At 35.3% G+C, this 27,906-nt stretch overlaps 2 protein-coding genes across 3 annotated transcripts in view; one reads left to right on the top strand and one right to left on the bottom strand.

The window, feature by feature from the left end:
• Positions 1-2,040: 2,040 nt before the first annotated feature.
• LOC102806158 (CST complex subunit TEN1-like) lies at positions 2,041-4,024 on the bottom strand. The gene is made up of 2 exons (XM_006815236.3): positions 3,865-4,024; positions 2,041-2,682 (listed from the first exon to the last, which is right to left on the bottom strand). The coding sequence occupies exons 1-2, from the start codon at positions 3,954-3,956 to the stop codon at positions 2,337-2,339; spliced, it is 438 nt and encodes a 145-aa protein (XP_006815299.1). The 5' UTR covers positions 3,957-4,024; the 3' UTR covers positions 2,041-2,336.
• Positions 4,025-4,063: 39 nt separating this feature from the next.
• The window catches only part of LOC102806042 (ubiquitin carboxyl-terminal hydrolase 2-like), a 33,718-nt gene continuing 9,875 nt past the window's right edge, over positions 4,064-27,906 (top strand). Inside the window, exons 1-8 of one of the 2 annotated variants that reach the window (XM_085499413.1) lie at positions 4,064-4,203; positions 4,444-5,426; positions 20,205-20,288; positions 21,779-21,902; positions 22,996-23,104; positions 24,533-24,643; positions 24,959-25,127; positions 25,939-26,058. In XM_085499413.1, coding sequence (XP_085355539.1) covers positions 4,638-5,426; positions 20,205-20,288; positions 21,779-21,902; positions 22,996-23,104; positions 24,533-24,643; positions 24,959-25,127; positions 25,939-26,058 — 1,506 coding nt within the window. In that variant the 5' untranslated portion in view covers positions 4,064-4,203; positions 4,444-4,637. Of the gene's footprint in view, positions 4,204-4,443; positions 5,427-18,089; positions 18,150-20,204; positions 20,289-21,778; positions 21,903-22,995; positions 23,105-24,532; positions 24,644-24,958; positions 25,128-25,938; positions 26,059-27,906 lie in introns of those variants that run through there. The other variant, XM_085499414.1, reaches the window with a different exon arrangement.

Here is a 27,906-nt window from a genome sequence, read left to right on the forward strand (position 1 = left end):
TATTACAAAACTCGTTACTCAGCCATTATGGGCTTGCATTGAATATAGACAAAGTGACAGCAGAAGCCAATATTTAAAAAATAGACTTCAGGCTCCCTTTTGGGAAAGCATAATACACTTCCCCATTATTTTGTTGAGTACACTATGCAAGGTGTGAATGAATTATCCATTTCCAAAAACTTGACATGTATAGTGCATTTCCTGTTAAGTTCATATCATAATTTTAGCAGCCAAATGAGGGAGTGGATGAAATTCGTACATGTATAGGCACATGTGTGAACATTTTGATGTCTATATTAGTGTTTACATCTGAGCATTTACTATTAATTTACCCCTCAATCTTTTGTTAAATCCTCTACTTGCATGTGTCCCTAGAAAATAACAAGGATATACAGCCACATATGATGGTAGAGGGCATACACTACTATGAACGAATATTTAATTTTACGGGACGGTGAATATGTAGATTGTTCACCAGTTACTCTCAATCAAGAGTTTCCAGAAAACATTTTATGCATTTATTTAGCTAGTATTTATTGGGTTACCTTATGCATATTGCCCTATCATCATTTCCTGTCGACAGGCTCAGGACCAATTACATTGTTAAAACCATCTGTCACAATAAGGCAGAGTACAGCATTCGGTTACAGTGGCATGAGATGGAGCATACAACAAATACATCTAATCTGATATTTTTTACATTCCTAAATTGATCAAGAACACTGATCAAATATTACATTGAAGCTCTCAACAAATTTGACACTTGATTCAGGATGTTTCTTTTTTACAATGTTATTGCTATGATTCATTCAGTTATGGAACATGCATATACAAGTAACGGGTTAAGTAGTGTATGCGGTCCATCTAATCCACCAGAGATTGTGAATAGCTGAATTTCTGCTGACTTTCGGAACTAGGAAGTCCAGTTCATAATCAATGAAATTATGTGTTCACTTTTCTTTTCTGTGTACTTGTGTGTACTATGAGCAGCAACCATTAACATTCCATGTAATAAAAGCAACTGCGTGATTGTGTGTATTTGTTTAGGTCCACTGTGAGTGGGTTAAGAATACAAATGACTTGTATACTGAATACTGCTGAACAAAAATGATTGTGGAAATAAGGAATTCTGTAGTTCCGAAAATACTTGGACTATATTTATCTTTATAACAGGACTTGGACACATTGATATCATAGTACTTCTCTAATTTGGTCAACTGTAGTGTATTGTCAGGGGAATCCCCTACAACAGCAAGATACTTTCCCTTACCGTAATTGTAATGGAAAATATCTCCAAAACAAAACAATTCACAAGTTCAAGAGAAACATCCATAAAGAGGCATTTTTTGATAATTCAAAAACTCAATTTGTGAGATTAACATACTTATCAATACGTTTTCTTGTTTTGAGATAATCTTTATTACAAAAAAGTGCTTTACTGGCTGCAGTTTTAAACCATAGACACAGTATTTTTTAAAACAAATGTAATGCTGAAGGATTTATTACTAACTTTTTGGTTTCTATAGATGTTCTATGGATCTATTTAGTCGTTGTGAAGGATCTTTTTTTTTTAGTTAAAAGTTCATATTCATTCACTGCATTCGACCATGTAGTGTCAACTAAACGATTTTGTTTTCAAATAAAATATTCATAAGTTATATTTTAGAATAGACATTTAGATTGCACAAATCTTAACATTTTGAAATTTTATATTAAATCAATTATTGTACAAGTATGATACTTCCGGTATAAAGTGTTTAATTATTTGCTGGGTTTGATTTTTCGGTTATTTCGCGATAGCTAAATTAAAACCTACCGGTAGTGATTATTTCCCTATCTACTTATAGTCGTCTGTTTGTGTGTTTTAACATTGATAATTCAGATTTAACAAACAAACAAACCATGCTTCAAATTCACATGGAGATTCACTATCAATTCGTCTTAATTGGTCGGATAACAACTTTGATCCTTTGGAACAACGTTTTCACATTAATCACTCACTGTGTGAACTTCTCATCACAGTAAAAAAAAAACTTATCATCCTTGGCATGGCACCCACTTTAATTGTGAAGAAAACTAGGTATGAACATATTTACAAAGAATTTGTAAACAAATCGTTTCTAGTACAAATTCAAGAGAACATTCTGACACTAGGTATGAGAATGTCTTAAAGAAATAAAACATTCCTGTTTAGAAGTAATTTCTTCTTTCATATCATCAAGAGAGGGCGCTGTACTTGTCACTAAGTTGTTGACTATTGTTGTTTTGGTAGTTTCACAAATAATTTACAGTTTGGCCTTCATTTGAAATATGTGAACACTATACTATCAGTCATCCTAGAAGCGATTACATGACGTAGCAGTTGTCCTATGAAAATCTTTAAGGCAAACTGTATTGGTAGTCATTTCGTATTTTGGTTGTCTATTTGCAAGGTACTTCCGTTGAATATCTAATACTTTGTAGTACTGGATTACGTCCATACCATCAACACATGTAACAATTCGCGCTCGCAGAATGAAATGGTCATCGGAGTCATCCAGTTCTCCAAAAAACTGATAAAGGGAGGATGGGCGTAAGGAGACTGGCATAACTAACTTAGTGTCAACAGTGAGTTCTACAGTGCTGTCACGTTCCACGCTGGATAAGACAGCCAGACAATTGACATTATCTTGCATCTTCAATCTGTTAAAATAAAACCAAATAAATAAAAGAAATGCGATAAAAAGTAAAGTCAAGGATTTATAAGGATAGGCAACTTTAACGCAAAGTATCACAGCTCTATCAAAACTATACACAATTGGCCAGAAAAGGCATACTCCCTTTGGGAGATAGAGAATTAATACCGGTATGTACAGCAATGTGTGATGTAGATTGAAAACTTGGATTATAAGGTTGTTACAGTTCCTGTCATGAACTAATCAAAGCAGGCATGGAAGCAGTTTAGGTGAGAAGACACTCTATCGCACATGTATTAGTTCAGCGAAATATAAAAACACGAATACCATTTCAAAAAGGTCAGTGCCTCATTATTTTTATTTGTAGAAAATGTTTTTCTCTACCAACCCCCATAATTTCCCAAAAAGAGGCCAATGTTTTTTTTTATGTTTGAGCTTTACGTTTCACTTTATCCTCATCAACATCCCTCAATATCTACTCTGTCTGACTCAACAGCGTCAACAATTCAAATAATCTTCCGATCCTAAGATTTCCAAGCTGTCAAACTTTTATTAATAATTACGTTTGCACTCGATATAATGTCCATCCCAAATCCATTTCTGTCCATTTTGTTCAACGTGTCGAGGGACGATGTCCTCATGGACCATGTGTATTATAAAGTGTGCAATATATACATACGATTTTTTTCAAAAATGAGGTCTAGCACCCATGATTTTTACTGATGATAATAATAGTTACATTTCATGACACGAGCACTTACTAGTATTTCAATGCTTTTTTTTCTTAACTCGGCTTTAGAGAGCAGAGAAAGGTAGAAAGACTGTGCAAATAATTTGTTTCCTTCACTATAAAGGGGCCCTTGGTAATTAAACATGTGCACAGTAAACGTAATGACTTCGTTAAGCATTCCCCCTTCCCTAGTACCCCCGGTAAAATTTAAATTAATTAAACATTAACATATATATGTTAAATCCATCCCTAATGTTGGGTTCATATTAATTGGTCAATCATGCAGATTTACTGTTTACTGAACGTTTACAAATGATTTTTTCTGAAATATTTTTTTTTCCTGTTGGTTTTCTTTTTTTTACTTACTTCACCCCCCCCCCCCCTGTTTAGGACCCAGATCATTGGCTTTCATGCTGTTCAGCACCTCTTACAGAGGCCAAGATGGCCGTGCGTGATTACCTTCCTATAACTCTCACAGCTTTTCCATCGTAGCCTTTTTCTGCAACTTCTTCCAATTTCAAAATTTCAGCGCTCTTTCGAGGTTTCGCCATTTCGAAACATGTTCGTTTGTTCTTTACTCCAACCAATAACAAGGTCAAAAAGTCGTCGTTATTGACGCTGTTCAGTGTTTAGGTCATTAGGTTGTTATAGCGACAAATTATGCATCACGTGACCACATAATGGCGGCCATCTTGGTAAAAAACAGAAAATAAGACTTTTGATGGAAGCAGTGCTATTTAATCGTGATATGCTGTGATTACCGTATATGTGTTTCGGTTTTGGTGATTCTAATACGGGGTGAGTTACCGTAGTTCATATTTTGATAATAAGATGATAGAACACTGTATTTATAGGTACATTCGTAAAAAATATCTACTAGATGTCTGACTCGACGGCGTCAACAATTCAAATAATCTTCCGATCCCAGGATTGCAAATCTGTCAAACTTTTATCAATAATTACGTTTGCACTCGATATAATGTCCATCCCAAATCCATTTCTGTCATTTGTTCATATGCGTTTTTTTGTTTCTCGTAGAAGGAATTATCCGCAGTACTTAATTTGACACAAGTAATTTGTCGTCGACGTGAGTCACTGTGTCGTCTGGGAAGCCGAGTATTTTGTTCTTCAAATTCTCAAGGACAAGACAAGATATACGTTGTTGCTGGCGGGCAGTCGGTTCAAACGCGACTGCCAGTCTGGCATATGGTGTCAGTAATCCATAAACCGACATGAGCAGTTCTGTAGGTCACATGAGAGCATCTCCACCAAACTATGGGAGCCGTCATCCGGTACCAGCCCGGAGATCTTCCTTATCCCCAGCATACAACTCATCTATGATGCACAACAGTCGTAGAAGTTCCCGACTTCCTGCATCCACAGGTAGACCACTTCCAAATGGTCCTGGACCACTGAATTATGACGGCAGCAAACTCACAATCAAAAGAAATGACTCGCGTTCTAAGACTGATACCAACGGGCGAATGCCAATTAGAGCTGTCCATACAGAAAAACATCACCGATATAACCAAACTGATGTCAATGTATATGATTCTCCTTCCTCATCACATCGACATTATGGACTTACGCCTGTAAAAAGGTCTCAAAGTATGACCAACCTGTCACAAGACCTAAATAATGTACATCTAACTGACACTTCTTCTTACCTACACAGTATGAAGCAGAGAGGTAGTGTTTCAAATTTAACAGATGTAGGATCAAACATAAGATATGATATGCTTCAGAAATCAAACACTAATAATGAGAATGACAGGAAAGTTGAAGAGTTGTTTGAGTCATCGTCATCAACATATAACGATAAGTCACATTTGTCATCATACAAACACAGTACATCTCGAACTTCTCATCCATCGTCGTCAAGTTCAAAGGAATTAATAACGCCAACGTATCGTCCATCTCCTGCGAATAATAGATCACGCTTCCAAGAATACAACGAACCTCAAACAAAGGATAGAACGTCACGTTCAAGAATTGAAGACAGTTCATTTAATACTAACTATGTAAGTATTCATCTCAGAATTCTTGTCATGGTCCAATGTGATCCGATATACACTTTTTGTCATACATGATGTAATGGTATACACTATTTACATTTATACATCCAACAGTACTCAGCTAGTTAGTATTAAACAACCATGTTCATATTCATTATATCAATGCTGCCAACATAGTCTCATTAACTTAAATCTGCACAAGCCTGGGTTGGTAGGCAATTAATTTTTTGTTAAAAACTAAAAAACTTTCCTTTTTAATACATATTCTAACTTATTAATTTTGATCCTTGGAAAGTCTTGTGATTTTTCTTGTGATTTGACTAAAGTCTACAGTGATTCGGCTAAAGTCGTCAGTGATTTTGTTAAAGTCATCAGTGATTTGGTTAAAGTCATCAGTGATTTGGTTAAAGTCATCAGTGATTTGGTTAAAGTCATCAGTGATTTGGTTAAAATCATCAGTGATTTGGTTAAAATCATCAGTGATTTGGTTAAAGTCATCAGTGATTTGGTTAAAGTCATCAGTGATTTGGTTAAAGTCATCAGTGATTTGGTTAAAGTCGTCAGTGATTTGGTTAAAGTCGTCAGTGATTTGGTTAAAGTCGTCAGTGATTTGGTTAAAGTCATCAGTGATTTGGTTAAAGTCATCAGTGATTTGGTTAAAGTCATCAGTGATTTGGTTAAAGTCATCAGTGATTTGGTTAAAGTCGTCAGTGATTTGGTTAAAGTCGTCAGTGATTTGGTTAAAGTCGTCAGTGATTTGGTTAAAGTCGTCAGTGATTTGGTTAAAGTCGTCAGTGATTTGGTTAAAGTCATCAGTGATTTGGTTAAAGTCATCAGTGATTTGGTTAAAGTCGTCAGTGATTTGGTTAAAGTCGTCAGTGATTTGGTTAAAGTCGTCAGTGATTTGGTTAAAGTCATCAGTGATTTGGTTAAAGTCATCAGTGATTTGGTTAAAGTCATCAGTGATTTGGTTAAAGTCATCAGTGATTTGGTTAAAGTCATCAGTGATTTGGTTAAAGTCATCAGTGATTTGGTTAAAGTCATCAGTGATTTGGTTAAAGTCGTCAGTGATTTGGTTAAAGTCGTCAGTGATTTGGTTAAAGTCATCAGTGATTTGGTTAAAGTCATCAGTGATTTGGTTAAAGTCATCAGTGATTTGGTTAAAGTCATCAGTGATTTGGTTAAAGTCGTCAATGATTTGGTTAAAGTCGTCAGTGATTTGGTTAAAGTCGTCAATGATTTGGTTAAAGTCGTCAGTGATTTGGTTAAAGTCATCAGTGATTTGGTTAAAGTCATCAGTGATTTGGTTAAAGTCATCAGTGATTTGGTTAAAGTCATCAGTGATTTGGTTAAAGTCATCAGTGATTTGGTTAAAGTCATCAGTGATTTGGTTAAAGTTGTCAGTGATTTAGTTAAAGTTGACAACGAATTGCTTAAAATATTAGCAACTACATTTATCCATGTTGATAAAAATATTAATTTCATATTTTAAGTATGTAAATTTAAAAAAAAATCTGAAAGTCGTGAGAATACAGTACTGCAACTAAAGCAGTGTTTATTTTATACCGAGTGATGTTTCATAATCTTTTACCATAGTTGTAGTAATACCAAAAATTTGTTTTGTTTGCGGTTTTGTGATTGCTGTTTAGAAGTGCATCTCCAATAGAAGCACATATAAACCAAAAATTGCTTTTATAGTATACTGGATTATTAATATAAAATCTATTTTGACATACATTATTTACATGCATCACTAATAGAGCAAATATGGTGTACATGTGAACTAGTACACATGCATAAATATGGAAAATATTGGACATGGCAATATCGGGATACTACCAAACATTCTAAAAGTTTGATGTTGCAGTTTATGTTTTCTGCTGATTAGACATCAAATATACTAAGATCACATTCAGTACTTATGCTATATATAAATATAGTTCTTTAAATGCGTATAGAGGAAGCTACAAAGCAAAACATTCCATTCCTATTGTGTATTTGTTTTTTATTGATTCTATTGTCTGTTGTGCGACGGGGTTATAGCCAGAAAATTGAAAGTTCCTGTCTAAAAACTTTATCAAAGTTCTAGTCTTGTAGCCATATACTTACCGATATATTCTATTTTTCCGTTGATGGTTATTCAATGTACAGGGAATTGAACAGGTTTGTAAAGATTTTGCCTGTCAAATGAAATTTTTTATCTGTCTAAAATTCGGAATGCCTGTCTAAGATGGTAGGCAGGTGGGCGGCTGGCTTCAAGCCTGTTGTGTGGTCAACAGCATTCTGATGTTTGGAGTGCATGTGTACAAAGTTTTCTGGAGATAGGGATGCAAGAGGGGGAGGGGGTACTAATTTTGATAACGATCAAAGATCTACCATATCGTGAAATATCAACTTTTCCTTTGAACTTTTTATTTTGAAATTGGTTTGAATCACCACTTGTCAGAGCTTTTGAAATTCAAAATAGATTGTGGAACATTTTGAGATTTTCATAAAATACAACTATGTTTGATTATTTACTCCAAAAATATCTTTTGGCTTGTTATGCTTAGAATATTAAAATTCACTATTCAACATTTTGAAGGAGTCATACCTTACAATGTTAAGTTTCAAAGTTGGTTAAAAAGTATGCATAAATTGAGAAACCAAGAGTACCTGAGTCAGATACATTTGATAAAGTTCAGATTTGCTAGGTAAACTGAAAGGACATGAAAAAGTTATCCATTATCTATAGCCATTGTCAGTCTGTATTTCTATAGCTTTTTGAGCATCAATAAATATAAGTACGTCACTGACATCTATTGAATTGTAAATTTGAATATGAAAGAAATAGCAAGGCATGTGTACGTACAACCCCATTATTAATAATTATTGTATTAACCAGCTAATCAATATTTACTGGTCTGCTGCAATATTTGTTGTCAAATATTTAGAAGCAAATGCACTTGGTACTAATGGATCAGTCTGACATCATATCAGAACAATATTTATGGCTCACCTGCAATCAAGGGGAGATTTTCTTTAAATTGAGGAAATACTATACATAATGTCATAGACCCCAAACATTGCTAGCATCAGTCACAAACAAATTAAAGATCACATATGATAATGTTTTTTTTCAAACACCTAACTTTTCAACACCATAATTCAAGAAGAAAAGTTTGAGAATACTAATATACCCACTTGGCGCACACGCTCGACTATGTGACGCTCTCCTTACACTATTGGATGATTTATATTTTGTAGTCAAGTTTGATTAAGCTCTTCCGTAATTAAAAAAGATAATTTGAAAAAATAAATTTTCTGTTCAGGATCTAAAACTAAATTTAGTGTGGGAAATAGTGAATTATGATCTAATTTGTATTATAAGCCACATCTCTAATAGAACCTGCACACATTCTTTTTGAACAATTGAGAACCAAAATGCACTATTTCTCATGTTGTTAGATCCTCTCTGTTGCATTGTACCATTTTAATAGAAGCCACAGCTTCTAATACAGACTTATTAGTCAATTGAAGCATGGTGCTACACCCATAATGCATCTGTACTATATATTGATACATTGGTACACAAAATCCTGGTTCAATTCACTGACTTTCTAGGACCCCAGTGAAAGTCACTGTGACTTCCTAGGACCCCAGTGAAAATCACTGTGACTTCCTAGGACCCCAGTGAAAGTCACTGTGACTTCCTAGGACCCCAGTGAAAGTCAGTGTCTCCCTTGGAACCCAGTGAAAATCACTGTGACTTTCTAGAACCCAAGTGAAAATCACTGTGACTTCCTAGGACGCCAGTGAAAATCACTGTGACTTCCTAGGACCCCAGTAAAAGTCACTGTGACTCCCTTGGAACCCAGTGAAAATCACTGTGACTTCCTAGGATCCCAGTGAAAGTCCCTGTGACTTTCTAGAACCCCAGTGAAAATCACTGTGACTTCCTAGGACCCCAGTGAAAATCACTGTGACTTCCTTGGATCCCAGTGAAAGTCTCTGTGACTTCCTAAGACCCCAGTGAAAGTCTGTGTCTCCCTTGGAACCCAGTGAAAATCACTGTGACTTCCTAGAACCCCAGTGAAAATCACTGTGACTTCCTAGGATCCCAGTGAAAGTCTCTGTGACTTATTAGAACCCCAGCAAAGTTCACTGTTACTCCCTAGAACCCCAGTGAAGTCATTGTGACTTCCTAGGACCCCAGTGAAAGTCACTGTGACTTCCTAGGACGCCAGTGAAGGTCACTGTGACTTCCTAGGACCCCATTGAAAATCACTGTGACTTCCTAGGACCCTAGTGAAAGTCACTGTGACTCTCTTGGAACCCAGTGAAAGTCACTGTGACTTCCTTGGATCCCAGTGAAAGTCTCTGTGACTTCCTAAGACCCCAGTGAAAGTCTGTGTCTCCCTTGGAACCCAGTGAAAATCACTGTGACTTCCTAGAACCCCAGTGAAAATCACTGTGACTTCCTAGGATCCCAGTGAAAGTCTCTGTGACTTATTAGAACCCCAGCAAAGTTCACTGTTACTCCCTAGAACCCCAGTGAAGTCATTGTGACTTTCTAGGACCCCAGTGAAAGTCACTGTGTCCTAGGACCCCAGTGAAAATCACTGTGACTTCCTAGGACCCCAGTGAAAGTCACTGTGACTTCCTAGGACCCCAGTGAAAGTCTGTGTCTCCCTTGGAACCCAGTGAAAATCACTGTGACTTTCTAGAACCCAAGTGAAAATCACTGTGACTTCCTAGGACGCCAGTGAAAATCACTGTGACTTCCTAGGACCCCAGTAAAAGTCACTGTGACTCCCTTGGAACCCAGTGAAAATCACTGTGACTTCCTAGGATCCCAGTGAAAGTCCCTGTGACTTCCTAGAACCCCAGTGAAAATCACTGTGACTTCCTAGGACCCCAGTGAAAATCACTGTGACTTCCTTGGATCCCAGTGAAAGTCTCTGTGACTTCCTATGACCCCAGTGAAAGTCTGTGTCTCCCTTGGAACCCAGTGAAAGTCACTGTGACTTCCTAGAACCCCAGTGAAAATCACTGTGACTTCCTAGGATCCCAGTGAAAGTCTCTGTGACTTATTAGAACCCCAGCAAAGTTCACTGTTACTCCCTAGAACCCCAGTGAAGTCATTGTGACTTCCTAGGATCCCAGTGAAAGTCACTGTGACTTCCTAGGACGCCAGTGAAGGTCACTGTGACTTCCTAGGACCCCATTGAAAATCACTGTGACTTCCTAGGACCCCAGTGAAAGTCACTGTGACTCCCTTGGAACCCAGTGAAAGTCACTGTGACTTCCTAGAACCCCAATGAAAATCACTGTGACTTCCTAGGATCCCAGTGAAAGTCTCTGTGACTTATTAGAACCCTAGCAAAGTTCACTGTTACTCCCTAGAACCCCAGTGAAGTCATTGTGACTTTCTAGGACCCAAGTGAAAGTCACTGTGACTTCCTAGGACGCCAATGAAAATCACTGACTTCCTAGGACGCCAGTGAAAATCACTGTGACTTCCTAGGACCCCAGTAAAAGTCACTGTGACTCCCTTGGAACCCAGTGAAAATCACTGTGACTTCCTAGGATCCCAGTGAAAATCACTGTGACTTCCTAGAACCCAAGTGAAAATCACTGTGACTTCCTAGGACGCCAGTGAAAATCACTGTGACTTCCTAGGATCCCAGTAAAAGTCACTGTGACTCCCTTGGAACCCAGTGAAAATCACTGTGACTTCCTAGGATCCCAGTGAAAGTCCCTGTGACTTCCTAGAACCCCAGTGAAAGTCACTGTGACTTCCTAGGACGCCAGTGAAGGTCACTGTGACTTCCTAGGACCCCATTGAAAATCACTGTGACTTCCTAGGACCCCAGTGAAAGTCACTGTGACTCCCTTGGAACCCAGTGAAAGTCACTGTGACTTCCTAGAACCCCAGTGAAAATCACTGTGACTTCTTAGGACCCAAGTGAAAGTCACTGTGACTTCCTAGGATCCCAGTGAAAGTCTCTGTGACTTATTAGAACCCTAGCAAAGTTCACTGTTACTCCCTAGAACCCCAGTGAAATCATTGTGACTTCTTAGGACCCAAGTGAAAGTCACTGTGACTCCCTTGTAACCCAGTGAAAGTCACTGTGACTTCCTAGGATCCCAGTGAAAGTCTCTGTGAATTATTAGAACCCCAGCAAAGTTCACTGTTTCTCCCTAGAACCCCAGTGAAAGTCACTGTGACTTCCTAGGACCCAAGTGAAAGTCACTGTGATTTATTGTTTGAAATTACGACAGTGAAATGTTCTCTGCTACAATGTACAATGATTCACACTATTGTTCTGATTTGAAACATTCATAAAAATGTGCATTCTTTTGAAATTAATCATTTTATACTAGCTTATGTACATGTACTTTGTATACAACATTCTAACAGTGAGCTTTAAAAAAGAAATGCAAGTTCAAAGTTAAATCATTTAATATTTGGGCAGATGTTCAGTTCGCACATTTTACACAATATGCAAAATCTTGCAGTGAATGGAAAATCACCTATTACCGGTAGCTAAATGATAGTTCAGCTAAATTGGCTAAAAAAAACATGCTATTTAAAGAGACTTGTTTTGCAGTATCATCGTTCGCCTGCATAGTGTTGTTCCATTCAGACATTCCTCCCTCTACAGCCTCAGATAGTGGAGTGCCTCGCTGGAACATTCACCTTGAAAATTCAAGATGTGCAGTATAGGCAAGGTGCAACAGTGAACACGGGAGTTCATTTCTTGTTTTAATGCTTATCAACTTGTCCCAGGTAGTAGGATAGGTGAATATAGAAATTAGTCTTCCCCATGGACAGGTGAATAAAAATATCAAGAGTTTTTTAAATGAATGTCTGTTAATGAAATGGACATTAACAACAATTTTATTTCTAATTACATGTATGTGATAATTAATAATAGGATCATCAATTTGGACAGGCACTTTTATTCTCCAACTCCAGCTAACCTGCATCTTTGATTTTTAATGTCACTTTCCAACATAATTGAATTATTTGTCCTGTTTCTCTTTGATGATATTACAAATTGTACTCATTCATGTACAATATACATATACTGAAGCCATCTTTTTAAGTGACATTGCATTGACTTCCTCTATCAGAAAGCACATGCCATGAGATTATTGACAGGTGAATTTCCTGTTCTAAATATTTGCAGGTGAAAAGATTTATGATAGGAAACTATGTAGCCCTTCTAATTATAGCTGGAAAACAAGACATATCATTACAGCATGCAACAAAAATGTTCTACACATTATGAATTTGTTCAACTATTTGATTTCTTTCAGTATGTTGATGTATTTACTATTAGAATTTCTTCCATTTTGTAAATTTCTGTTACTTCTGTTTAATTCTGTAAACTGTTTTGGCTGCCAGAAATATTTGTGATTTTCAAAGGGTTAATCATTTTCGATCATATTTTCATGATATCTGCTCTGTTAGAATTACAGCCTACTCATGAATGAAAATACCTGAAATTTAATATTTTGACTTAAAAACATTTTTGGGCCACTTGCATTGTTTTTGACTCCCATGTGCGAAGCACAAAATGGGAGTCTTTGCAGTTAGTGTGTCTGTATGTGTGTATGTGTGTATGTGTGTCCGACTGTTCCACTGCTATCTCAAGAACCATACATTGGTTTTTGATGAAACTTGGTGCATAGATGCTCTGGGCCAATGCGCAGATTTGATTAGGTTTTGGTAAAAATCCATGCTCGTTAATTACCTAATTTGCATGATAATTAGCTAATTTTTAGCTGTTCTATGACTGTTCCACTGATATCTAAAGAACCACTCATTGGATTTTGATGAAACTTGGTACATAGATGCTCTGAACATATGCGCAGATTTGATTAATTTTTGGTAAAAATCCGTGCATATTAATTACCTAATTTGCATGATAATTAGCTATTTTTTAGTGGTTCCATGACTGTTCCACTGATATCTAAACAACCACTCATTGGATTTTGATGAAACTTGGTACATAGATGCTCTGAACATATGCGCAGATTTGATTAATTTTTGGTAAAAATCCGTGCATATTAATTACCTAATTTGCATGATAATTAGCTATTTTTTAGTGGTTCCATGACTGTTCCACTGATATCTAAACAACCACTCATTGGATTTTGATGAAACTTGGTACATAGATGCTCTGAACTAATGCTAGGTTTTGATTAGTTTTTGGTAATAATCCGTGGATACTAATTACCTAATTTGCATAATGATTAGTCAATTTTCGGTTTTTCCACTGATATCTCAAGTACTAATCATCACATTTCAATGAAACTTGGTACATAGATGTCATACGACACTGCACAGACCTGATAGTTTTTATGGTAATATCAGTACATATTAATTACCTAATTTGCATAATTAATTAATTTTCAGCATTTGATATAAGTAGTTAGCATTACATTTCAATGAAACTTGGTATTTACATACTCAAGGACTATGCAGAGATTGATTGTTTTCGATAAATATTTGTGCATATTAATCACCTAATTTGCATAATTAGTTAATTTTCAGCTTTTCCACGGGTATCTCAAGTACTAATCATCGCATTTCAATGAAACTTGGTACATAGATCCTTTAGGACTATGCAGAGACCTGATTAGTTTTAGGGTAAATAATTGTGCATATTAATTACCTAATTTGCATAATTAATTTTCAGCTTTTCTACTGATATCTAAAGTACTAATCATCATATTTCAATGAATCTAGAATTATGCAGACCCAATAAGTTTCCGGTAAATATTTGTGCATATTAATCACCTAATTTGCATAATTAACCAACTTTCACACTGATATCTCAGGTACTATACATCACATATCAATGAATGTACATGGATGCTGTAGGACAATAGACAGACCTGAATAATTGTGGGTTAAAATCTGTACATATTAATTACCTAATTTGCATAATTAACCAATTTTAATCTTTCACACTGATATCTAAAGTACCGTAAAAACTCCAAAATTTCGACTGGTTTTAAATAATTTGTGTTAGAAATGTGACGTGTTTTTAGAGTCAAAATTAAGGTGCATTTTCGGACGGTCGAATTTTTCAGAATAGAAATCAGCAAAAAAAAATGGGGATGATAGACAGTGTGCTTCATTAGTTTTTAAAAAATGCAATGTCCGTCAATTGACGTAAACTTCCTCATGTTTCACGGTAAAAGCAAAGGTCGTGGCCGAGTTGTAACTCAAAATCTAAACAAAGTCATCAATCAGTGAGTATTATGACAAGCAAAACAAAACATCAAGACGCGGAGAAGAGGTCAGCACAAAACTAATAGGTCAAAAGACAAAGCTGTCTCGCACTACCTAGGAAAACTTGTGAATGTTCGAAGTACAGGTACCCATTGGACAAAAGATACATGGAAGTTTAGCAAACGATCTCCCCGACCCAGTGCAATGTATCCGGTTAGAATCAAAGCTCACGTGTCCCTTATTTGAGCACCGTACCGGTGATTTGAGGGACCAAATTCTGCCGTAAATTCGCCCTTGGATTAAAAAATATAATGGGATTTAAGAAAATAAAATGGGACTTTTAAGGTGTATTTTGGCGTCATTTTTCGGACATTTCAATCAATCCTGCCGGCTAAAATAGAGTCTAAGTTTTACCGTAGTCATTGACGTCTGTCTATTCAAGAGTACACGTGTATGATTTTTATCGTGACTAGCGTGAGCGGGTAAGCTTCCTTTCGAGAATGAGCTGTTATCACTGTGAACAATGTTAAATTATTCTTCAGATGACCAGTTTATTTTTTAAAAACAACTAATTTTTTTATTTAAAAAAAATCATGCCGTTTTCGCATCATCCAGCTTTTTGATTGGTTAATTAGCGATTTGACCTATTTGACCTAAGAGAACATGGCGGATATCCTACAGCATCAAACGTTTATACGAGACCGGAATCATTCGCTTACGATGAAACTAAGTTGACTTTTATTTGTATTTCATAACCATTCAACAAATTTATTTTGTGTACATTATTATAATCACTACTGAGTACAGTAATAATCAACAATTCAGAAACGCAGCATGCCGAGATTTTTGTGTTCGTTTTTATTTGAAGCTTCGTTTATTTAGAATATATTTTCGTTACCAATAAAATAAAAATCTCTCAGTCAATCAGAAACCCGGATTCATGCCTTTGAGGAAGGTCCCGTTTGAACGCTCACATCGGTTTTTTTTTCGTTTGGGGGAAAACTAAAACTGGTCGCAATTTTCGAATAAGAATGAGTCGGCAATTTTTAGTGGAGTCGAAAATTTGGAGGTAAATAAAACACCGAAACCCGGCAAATAAATAGGCGGTCAAATTTTTAGAGGGGTCGAAATTTTGGAGTTTTCGCGGTGTTAATTATTCCATTTCAATGAAACTTAGTACAAAGATGCTCTAGGACAATGTACAAACCTAATTAGTTTGGGGTAAAAATCTGTTCATATTAATTCCCTAATAAGCATAATAATTCATAATTTTTTGGTTCTGTTACATTGCGCAGACCTCATTAGTTTTACACTCAAATCTGGTCATATTAATTTTCTGATTTGCATAATTAGTTTTCAGCTAAGTAATTTCGAATTATATTTAATGTGTCTCCAATACTCTCAGCACATGGGAGTTCTTTCTAAGCTTTCTTTGATTGAGAAAATTATTTAGTTTAGTGGATGGGGGCCAATTTATCAGTATTGGAATGGTGGAAATATTATAATATCTAAATGTAGGCATTTGACATAAGGTGAAAAAATTAAATATCTTGAAATTGTTTGACAGATTATATTTTTGAATAATATTTGGCCAATTTTTTCAATATATGGTACTGTAATGCCCAGCAGAATACTGTTTTCAGGTTACCATGAAACTATATTATTATGATTGTTGGAATTGTGCTATAAGCAATAAACCAATACCAAACTAGAAAACAAGGAGTAATACCCTGTTATATCAGTTCATTTGGCCTTCATACCAAGTATAATATTAACATAGCTGGAATAGAAGAAATACAAACAGCAGAAGCCTAATTTGAAGGTCAGAACTAATGACACTAATTAATCATATATGTAGGAATTGCCATTGATGCCAATGTCAAAGTATGAAGTGATTAAACATGATTAAAAAAAGGGTATCCATGTTCTTGATTCCATAAAAAAATCCATACTAATTTGCATAAAATTTGCCTATCAGTTGTATGATTATTTCAAACAGAAATTGTACTAATTAAAACACTCAAACCACATGCACACGTTATATAGAAATGAAATCTCTGTGGCAGTCAGAATATTGACTGTGGTGGTATCAGACTAGTGTGGTAGTAAAACAAAACACTGTGGTGGTAACACTACACTGTTTGTATCCTGTGGAGAGCACTCAACATTGGTTTTTATGTTATAATTGATCTTGGGATTATTTGATATCTTGCTCTCAGAGTTTGAATGCAAGCCTAAACATTCTTAAGATTCTCAGGGGACGTGATGCCTACCTGACAAAACACTGGTTTAAAATAGCTACCTGTGTATATACACGTATAACCTTATTTCTATCAGTCCAATGCATATTTAGGCATTTGGATGCCCATGCTGACAGCCATTTTGAATAGACAAATTTGTCTAATCAGGGTTGTTTTTTTAATAATCAGGATAAATGAAATTGAATACTACTGATTTCTGATTGTTCACAACAGATTGTTACATGTAGAAATGTTCAAAACATCTGGGAAGCACTCATCCACACTATAACTCTTGATGTCACGCTGTAAAACTGTCTATAACTGAAAATAATCTAGAGTGTTTGGACCCTGGATGACCCACTTACATTCTTATAATTGTTTTCTGGTATTCATCAGACCACACATACATACTACAATGACAGGGAAAATTTTTAGTAAAGCTGGTGTACATGTAGCATTTATAGAATGAGGTTAACATGTAAGTATTTTTAAAATAACATGATATATATATATATATCATTTCTTGAACTCGTGTCATCATGCCGACACAGATCAAAAGCTCTAATATGTAACAATTAAACTTTCTATTTAATTTTAATTAATATGTTAATTTGTGAAGCTTATAATGTATGCTCTTTGGTGCAGTGAATTATTAAACATAAAGCTCCTGATGAGTGAGGTACTTGTACCTTACGAAACAGTGCTGTCGAGTTTCAATATTCATGTATTCACTCGCTCTACATATACTTTGTATTGAGCACTTTTGTTTTTAAATAATCGACTTCCGTATCTACACTATATATATATATACACATGTCTTGAAATAAAAGATACCATATTTGTTCTATTAGTAGTGCATGCGTGAATGACAGAAGTATGCAATACAATATACATATACAATATAACATCTGTTTACATGCTGTCCTGTTTGACACTGTGCTTCTAATGGAGCAAATATTGTAATTATAATGTAAAGAGATGCTATCTTCACAGTCACAGAGAAGGAAGTGAAACAAAATGTTTATTAGCATAATTATACAGCTTTGTAATGGGGCTGCATGTAGTCTTTAGAGCTCAGCACACTGCTAGCTGTGATATTTGCATGTGAATCAGAGTATGGCTTATTGTTATATACATGTATGTAATGTTAAATCATTTCTCATTTCCTATAATTAGGATTCTGAGACAGGGAGTGATTGTAATGATACTGGTAGTCAGAATCAGGGAAAGTTCAGAAAACCAGAATGGATGAGTAATTTGGTAAGCAGTCAGAAGATCAGTGAGTCTGTCAGATGGTCAGATCGGCAAGCAATCAGTCAGGCAAACAGTTTGTCATTAGTTGAGATGCTGAATTGAGTTACGGTCACCGAGTTACAAGCATTTAGTTAAGAAAAAGCCTGCAAATCGAAGTCCTGTTAACTGTTAATTGAACATAGTTACAATTTGGGTGTGGTTTTGTAAAATATGGGCGTGGTGATTTTTGTAACTCAATGTTTTTATAACTTGATGCTCGTAACAATTGAACTTGAACATTTCAGCATTTCTCAGTTAGTTAGTCAGCCAGCCAGTCTGTCAGTTAGTCGCTTCATCAGTTGGTTGGTCAGTCAGTCAAACAGGCAGGCGGGAAGGCAGTCTTTCAGACAAGTTAGTTGGGCAGGCAGGAATGAAGTAATCAGGCATTCATGCAGGCTTTCAGGCTGAGGCATCAACAATAGATCAATTTGTCTTTGATTTGTTTTATTTCTCAATGTTAACATGGTACTAGGTAGGATGTGGATTGTCTACTTAATATGCAGTAATGGAACAAATATTCTTTACACGTTCTTGTCATGAAATGTTTTATTTTTTTTTATTCATTCCTTTCAAAGAATGTTTGGGGGCGATAAAATCTGATAAACTTCACGGTATCCCCAAATATGGTATGTGGTGTATCAGTACCATTCAAATAAACAATAAGTAAAATTTGTTATGCCGGGAGAGAGATGTATGGGTGTACCATTAATCATAATGTTTCTAAGGTCTATGCATGTACATTTTGAGGATAACTTTACATATATCAAATCTTTCTTCTAAAATCACTATATTTTGCAGAGTAATCTACCTTAAATATATTAAGTTACATATTTAGTATTAAAGAATGCAAAAAAATAAGTTTATATTTTGAAGAGAAAGCAAAGCCAACTCAAGAGTTATGCTGGGACTGTACCATTCATTATATTGTATTTGTACTTGACCATATGTACATGCTGCACATATCTGATAAATTGATGAAATGCTTTCTTTAACAGTTTTCTCCCATTGTTGCTTTATGAGCAGTGTTATTTTTAGAATCTTGAATGTGAATATTTTATCTTGGTTAAGGTTTTGTACATTGCATTATGGGTAAAGACAGACAATAAACTTACATTAGCGAAAACACAGAATGGCAGACATGAATCAGCTTTCATTATGACTGTTGATTATCTTCCTTGTATTTTGCATATTATAGAATACCAAATATGTTGACAAAAGTTGTGCTCACGTTACACGAAGTACAGGCTAAGATTTAAGCTGATTTAGGCTTATCTAGCATATTTGCATTTTGGCTAGACCCAATTGCGTCCACGCACAGGGAGGGCCAGTCGTTAGCACAGGCTAAGGGGTGCCATTAGTCGGTGACCTTTGGTAAGCCGCTATTTACGAACGAAAAATGGATGACACGCGCGAGGTTCTATTTCTGCTGCTGGCATGTTTCGTTCTAAATTTGAAGCGACGTGCACAGGAACGCGAGAGAAGACGGACCACTTATTTGGATGCACATAAACAGTATACAACGGGCGTAACAGAATACAGAGTTTTATTAATGCATGTCGTAGACAGCGAACCAAATTTATTTTGTCTACGATTGGAGCTGCTGTATGCTCTACTACTACAGTGGCCCGATTAGTGTGGAAGTGAGCGCGGAGTAATGACTGGTGGAATAGTGTCGTTAAACGAACATGGGACAATTTTCACACCCAAAGGTCGCCGCAGAGGGCGCTTAGCCCTGGGCTAAGCGTTAGCGCATACTTCGTTAGCCCGTGCTAAGTCTAGACCGCGTCTTAAATTCGGATCAGATTTAACCCGTACTTGGCATTCCTTAGCCCGTGCTAAGCGTTCACGCACGTTTTCTTAGCACGGGCTAAGGAATTTGACCTCTTAGCCCGTGCTAAGAAGATGTGCGTGAACGCAACTAAAGTTTGGCAATCTCTGCTGAATTAAACAGACCCGCTTTATTTGGCTTTATAATTCCATGATGAAAATTAATTATTAATCTTGTGCTATTTTTTATTTAAGACAACAAAGCGACGGTCTTCAACCTCCTCATATACAAGTCTTTCAAATGATGGTCTAGTTGGGCTTAGAAACCTTGGAAACACGGTAAGTTCAGTTATTAAATAAATATTACATAAACACATTTTACATAACAAACCTGTTATGCAAAGAAAAAATATTGTTTCTGATAACACTGTACCCATATTTTTGATAAAACTTTTATTTATGCAAATTAGTCTAATTTTAATTTATTTTCATGCTCTAACTATCCATGTTTCAACCACAAAAATGAATTTGCTCATTTTCTTTCTTTATGTAGAAATGACGGATGATGGAAGAAAATCCATTATTTGCCTTGCTGTGTATTTAGTGTTATTTCCTCACTGTTATGACTATATGAGATTAGATGCATGATTGTGATAATAAAACCTGTTAAAAAGGAATCCACCGTGAAAAAGTAAAACGATTTGATTGTACCTGCCTACATAGGATTTTTGGAAACACATTTTTTGTTTTCGCTGGCCTAATAATATGTAAACGTCCATGTTTCGTCGCATTGAAAATTTGCATCTTGTCATTGTAATTAAAAGCTGGTTATAATAATTTTGTATTATGCACATAAATGTAGCATTGACCTCAGTATATGTCGCCCTCTGTGTCAAAGTCATGGCTAGGAATTTCTCCACTTAATCTTTGTCACAGCACCTGCTTCTGATTTCAGTATTCACAATATGTACCTGAGGTAATTTAGTAATCCTCTAGCGATTAAAATTTTATTTTCATGCTCCGCTCACCATAATATACAAGAAGCTTGGGCAGTGTTGCAGTGAGAGTGGTATATAGTACGGTATAGTACAGTATGGTACGGACCGCTACACAGCTGATGGATTTAAAATTCTGTAAAACTGCATTCACACGTACAAGTAATATAACTCTGACACAAGCCAAAATTCTAGAAAGTTTGAACCATTCAGGGGTCACTTTTTTTGTAAGAATCTTTGTGCTATGTGTTAGCCTGCTGGGGTTCTACATTGTGCTATGTTTTGCAATCAATCACAGGGTACCATTATTCATTCAATCAACTGCTTTATTTGTAAACTGCCTAATTACCCTTGCTAAGAATTTTAACGATTTTATGAAAGAAAGAAAAACTTTTGTTAAAATCATACATGACCCTGGGGGAAATTTATACATTAATATCACATGGGACCCAATTTAATTATGGGATGGTGCAAAAAAATTACATGTTAATTGTTCATTACAGGGTTTTTTCTAGAAAAAAAATGCAAGAGGGAGCACTGCAATTCAGCGATGCCACCAAGTGGGGGAGATAGGGTTCTTCCTACCAGGGTGTAGAGTTTTTGATAATTCTAAGTTAAAATAGAGCTTCCTTGGGGACATCAGACAGGTCACAGTTGAAGACTGTGGCCACATGTGATCCCTTGTCAATCAGAATTTTATGGTTGCCAGAGGATCTGCTACCCAGGCTAAGGGGGCGTATGGCCATGGCATGAGGGCGCTGTGCCCCTGTTCCCTTGTCATTACTTTTATGACTTGAAAACTTCCTCTACTGATGTGCTTTCTTTTCCTTTCAGTGTTTTATGAATTCTATTTTACAATGTTTAAGCAATACACGACTTTTAAAGGATTACTGTAGTAAAGAAGACTATATTGATGATTTAAATAAATCTAGTAGTATGAAGGGTCAGCTAATGACAGGTGAGTTTTTTTTCTTTTATTACATGAGCGGTATCTTTATTTTTATGTTTTTTTAATTTTATACAGAGCCAAAATGTGGTACATGTACCAAAAGAGTAGTTTGCCATGTATATATTTTGAACAATAGCATGCCAGTGTGCCCTTAAAGCATGGTGGTCAGTGCGCAGCGCGTGTTCGAATTTTATGTAAATAAACAATGTATTTTACACGCGTTGTATACAAAGCTATGAGTCCCATATCGAACAGGACACAGCACGACGACTGCCGCCCTTTAAGGTGATATGAAATGCAAGTGATGTACAAATATTTGCTGTGATACAACTAGTTGTGCTCATTCATTGGCACATCATCGATACAACAAAAAATCATACATAGATATAGTAATCTTGAAAAATATTTTACTGTAGTAGAAGAATGTGTAATTTGGTAAAATGAAATTCACATTTCATAAACTAAGTAAATGTAAATACAGATGAAATCTGGAGCCAAATAATTTTCAATCAAGCCTCAATTCACCTGTATAGTTGCATACAACTTTATTTTTTTTCTTGAAGACCAACCACCTGGCTGTGAAAAAACTCACCTTGATTTTGAGGATTTCATTTTGACTCCAGCTTCCTCCAAAATTACTGTAGAATACTATATTTCAGCTGGAATTAATTTTTGCTGAAAAGATGTTTTGGGTGTTTTGTATGGAATTTCTTTTCACTGATTTTTGATGAGTTGAATGTAAAATATAGAAAAAAAGCTACCGGGTATATTCACTGGATTTTATTTTCACTGAATCATTCCTTCAGTGAAAATAGCGGAAATTAATTCCAAGCGAAAATAAAGTATTTTACAGTAGTTATGTTACAGGGCACATTGTTAGGTGGATAGAATGGACATTTAACATTGTACCACACGTCTTATATTATGATTGACTTTGATACTGTGTACATGTGTAGGAATAGTTTTCACAGCTGATGCAATTCTGTGCTTAGTTTTACTGTGATCATCTTTACATGTGATCATGTTTGCATACTCCTTGATCACAGTGTATATAAATCAGGCAGCACCTCGCGATCACATTGTGGATGAATTTTATTTTCAGCATTTGCAGAGTTAATTCAGTCACTGTGGATGAAGAACGCGGATACGGTCAATCCATCTGCTTTCAAACACCAAATACAGAAGTTTGCACCAAGATTTGTGGGTTACAGGTTAGTGTGATTTTATCTCAGCTGTGATTGGAGGGGTTATGCACAAAACCCTTATGTTATCTTAGCTGTGATTGGAGGGGTTATGAAGCAAACCCTTATGTTATCTTAGCTGTGATTGGAGGGGTTATAAACCAAACCCTTATGTTATCTTTGCTGTGATTGGAGGGGTTATGAACTAAACCCTTATGTTATCTTAGCTGTGATTGGAGGGGTTATAAACCAAACCCTTATGTTATCTTTGCTGTGATTGGAGGGGTTATGAACCAAACCCTTAACGTAGTATACTGAAGTTAGACCCTAAATCAGTAGTTCCTCCATTCAGTAGTTATGCATGCTGGAACCATACTGAGCCAAAATGGCCTTTGTGGTAAAATGCATAGTTTGTTATATAACATGGTATATATTTGGGATATTATAATTCAAATGCATGTAGGTGGAAGATCATATTCCAGCTTTCTAGTTGAATCATTCTTGTTTTGATTAATTATGAAGGCCATGTATTAAATTGGCTCTTGGTGAGCTTGCTGAAAACTTAATCGTATCCGCATCTACATGAATACATAATGTTTGGTGGTTTGCAAACAACTTCTGTTCTGGATTGCTTATGACTAAGATAATAGTTACAATTGGTATACATGTACATGTATGGCATATAGTACTTCATACATAATGAACAGTTTGGTAATATTCATTTGAAATTGCTTTGAAGATGTTACATATAAAACATTGAATAGTTATTTAACTGACATGATTCATTTCCTGTTTCCTGCATGTGCCAACTAACAGAGTAGCTTTGTTATGTAGACCTTCCTTCCGCATGCTACACCATGTCTATGGAAAACTGCTACTGTTACATCAAGAACCCATGCTTGAAAGGTTAAAAACTTACAAAAAAAGTTGCCTCCATGGTTGGTTTCATACTCAAATTCTGAATGAAGAAATATATAGAGGGCTAGATTGCTTTGCAAATATTCTTAATTTTGAGGGCTGAAATGAAATTCTGTTCATTTATGGCAGTGGTTCTGGTCGCCATTACAGAGTGTTGTTTTAACCCAACCTTGTTCACACATGTTTCATCTCAGGACTAAACACAGTAATCTTGGTCAAATTAAACTCAGCTAAGGTACTTGGAGTCGATCCTGGTCATTCTGTTGAAACATGTTACTGTTTTTCAATGGGGAAGGGGGGGGGGGGGTCAAATAAACTCCAGGTCAAACCCCTCTTATGGAGATTTGTCTGTGGCTATTACTGTTCATGAAATACCATCTGACTGTGAATTAATGTTGTCTCTACATGATGAAACAACGCAGAGTGATAAGAAACTGTTGAATAAGTATATTCACTGAAATCATTGTTTTAGTTAATGTCATATAAAGCATTAATAATTGTCACATTTCAAATTGAATAACTTCTGTTTTCTTTCAATAGCCAACAAGACTCTCAGGAATTTCTACGATTTTTATTAGAAGGTCTCCATGACGATATCAACAAAGTATTAAGAAAACCTCGTTATAATGAAGAAATCAGTGATGATTTAACGTAAGAAATTAACATATTTATATTAGTTGACCTGTCTCCTTTCAAAATATAAACCTACATGTATCTCTTTCATTAAAAATGAAAGTTGTGTTAATTTATTGTTCAGCTCATTAGAGACTATCGTGATAGTCTTTGTGCCATAATTTTTGCACAGCAAATTTGAACCTCGTGCCCAGAACAAGTGAAAAACATAAATATGTATCTATTGTTTACAAATCTAACTTAATTTATTTTGCAAATCTTTTTACCATAATTTAGTCAATAAAATGAACATTAATTAAGTTGTTGTCTAATAGTAATTGTGTTTTTTTTCAGTGATATGGAGAAAGCAAGAGAAGCATGGAATCGTTACACATCACGAGAGAACAGTCGAATTGTTGATATATTTGTAGGACAACTGAAAAGTACCTTGCAATGTACAGTTTGTAGGCACTGTTCAGTGACCTTTGACCCATTCTGGGATTTGTCGCTTCCAATCCCTAAGGTAAATTAATCGCATTTTGTAATTTGGATATGATTGTAGAATCACAAGTGTTTTATTTTGTGATGTGACAGGAAATGCAGTCAAAGTATCTATACAAAGCAGAATACAAGTTGAAAATACCTGTTGACAAATAAGCTGCAATCTGATTGGTTTAACTGTTAGGTATTAGCGCTGGGTAGCCAATCAGGTACAATCTTGTAGCTTTGCATTGACTCAGATTTTACAGATAGTATAACATTGTGCAGTTTAATGTCAGACTAATCACAATCAAAACTAAGAATGAGACATCTGAAAAATGAATTCCAGCTTTAATATGCTTATCATGCTTGTACAGCTCAACGAAGGAAATGAATGAGAACCCAACCATGTTTTTAATTTGGTTATTTGGTTTTTGCTAGTTGTGAAATTGAAAATATTTCAATATCTAATGGTTCTACAAAATATCCTGAGCACTCTTGCAATGGGTTTTACTTCACATCTGCAATCACATCAGTTAAAGTGGAGGAGTTGTCACCTGCGCATGCGTCAGATAGCCATAGCGTGTCATTGTTTACAAACAAGCATCTACCCATGAGCCTTTCAGTTTTAGCGCGTGTTATCGTCGGTTGGGACTCAATTCCCCTGTGTGCGAAGGTGACGACCCTCCCGATTTAAATTAACATAAATGTGATTGTAGATACATTTATCACTCTGTGGTGGTGGTAATATACAAACAAAAAAATCGTTACATTTTGCCGCTTGATGGCGCTATTGAAATGTTTCTTTCATCTGCCATAGTTTGCGTAAGTGATATTTTTTTTTCTTTGTTTAGGCATCAAAGAATTCAACCTACAATTATAGTTACTCCTCTTCTTATGATGATGAAATCTCATTAAAGGATTGTTTCAAATTATTTACAAAAGATGAGATTCTTGATGGCGTTGAAAAACCGGTATGTAGATATTAATTTTTATTATTCATAGCAGCATATACTGGCCAATTGTAGTATACATTTAACATATCAAACCCAGTTAGAATATATGGTTAATGAAGACAGAAACTTGAGTATAAAATAACTGTCTTACTCATAAATTAAAATACCCAGAATTTATTCATTTTGCAATAAACTTCACTCCAAGGCAATATAAAGATTTTGACGAAAAAAAAAATTGGGGATCACTAGCCTTTATTTTGAGAAATTGATGGTTGTATTTTAGTGGAAAGTCGCCATTTTGACACAATTATAACCTGTTATACCACAGGTTCCTATGGTAAAAATATTAAGGAATATCTCAAAATTTAGCCTGGTGACATAGGCTGAAAAAATCATATATTGTTAATGATGGAGTACTTTTTGTTGTTCTGAATTATTAAAAAAATCTGGGTTTTAAAAAGTGTCAAAAAATGCAACATTTAACATTTTCAAGAAATATCAAGAAATTTTTCTCAAAAAGTTTTACATAACACACAAAATAATGCTATTTTATTGTGCCATTGTACATAATAAACTAATGAACATTGTCATGTGATTTATGACCAATTTTGTTAAAAATTATGACTAGGCTTCTATCTTAAGTAGTTTGGGTGGATTCCAAATCTTGCCCTGCAGAGCTTGTTACTGCACATACATGCAATGCATTATGGGATAGAACTTAATATTGTATACTATGGAAAACTGTTATCACACTGGACACTCATTAAATTAAATGTAAACTTTTTGAAATGTTTTAACAATATTAGGATTTTTATCCATTATAATTTTCCATTAAGTACTTTATTTTTACTTTATTTTATTATTATTATTATTGTATTTTCTGTTTTCACTTATGGGTTGAAAATATTATTTTTACTTTCAACTCATCAAAAATCAGTGAAAATAAGGTAGTCAAAATGTATTTTGAAATAAATTCCAGCTAGTTTTTTATAGTGTACAGCTTTTTCATCCTTTATCACTGAACATAATTTCACCATAGAAAAAAGTGCAAAAATGCAAATCTTGGTATAACACAATTTCACCATTATTGTTTTGATGATGAGCAGTGTTCTTCCCAGAAATTGTCCATAGAGTCACGATTAATTTGCATAATAATTAGCATATAATTTGCATAAATTAACATATTTTTGTCATACAAGAATAGGGAAATTAAAAAAAAACAATTTTTGACTTTTTTAGCTCCGCTGTCGACTTTGTCGAGCGGAGCTTATCATATGAGTGATTGTCCGTCGTCGTCCGTCTTCGTCGTTCGTGTCAATGTTTTACTTTTTCGACTTCTTCTTGAAAACTACAAGCCTGAATGCTTTGATACTTGGTGTATATGTACCTTGGGTAGACCTCTCTTAGGTTTGTTCATTTCATGTTGATATCTTCAATTCTCTAATTTTGGTGAATATTTTTGTCATTTTTGGTAAAAACTGATATTTTCGACTTCTTGTTAAAAACCGCAAGTGCAATTGCTTTGATATTACATATATAGGTACTACATGTGGACCTCTCTCAGATTTGTTCATTTTGTAATGATATCTTTAATTCTCTAATTTTGGTGAATATTTTTGTCATTTTTGGTAAAAAGTGATATTTTTGACTTCTTGTTAAAAACCGCAAGTCCAATTGCTTTGATACTACATATATAGGTACTACATGTGGACCTCTCTCAGATTTGTTCATTTCGTGATGATATCTTCAATTCTCTAATTTTGGTGAATATTTTTGTAATTTTTGGTAAAAAGTGATATTTTCGACTTCTTGTTGAAAACCGCAAGTCCGATTGCTTTGATATTACATATATAGGTACTACATGTG

This window comes from Saccoglossus kowalevskii, chromosome 5 (genome assembly GCF_978046115.1).
Source record: "Saccoglossus kowalevskii chromosome 5, keSacKowa6.1, whole genome shotgun sequence".
Taxonomy (NCBI): domain Eukaryota; kingdom Metazoa; phylum Hemichordata; class Enteropneusta; family Harrimaniidae; genus Saccoglossus; species Saccoglossus kowalevskii.

Coding starts and splice junctions, on each gene's coding strand:
- LOC102806158 (XM_006815236.3), bottom strand. CDS start 3,956: ATGGCGAAACCTCGAAAGAGCGCTGAAATTTTGAAATTGGAAGAAGTT. Junction 2,683..3,864: donor GCTGTGAGAGTTATAGGAAG/GTAATCACGCAC, acceptor TTATTTTAACAG/ATTGAAGATGCAAGATAATG.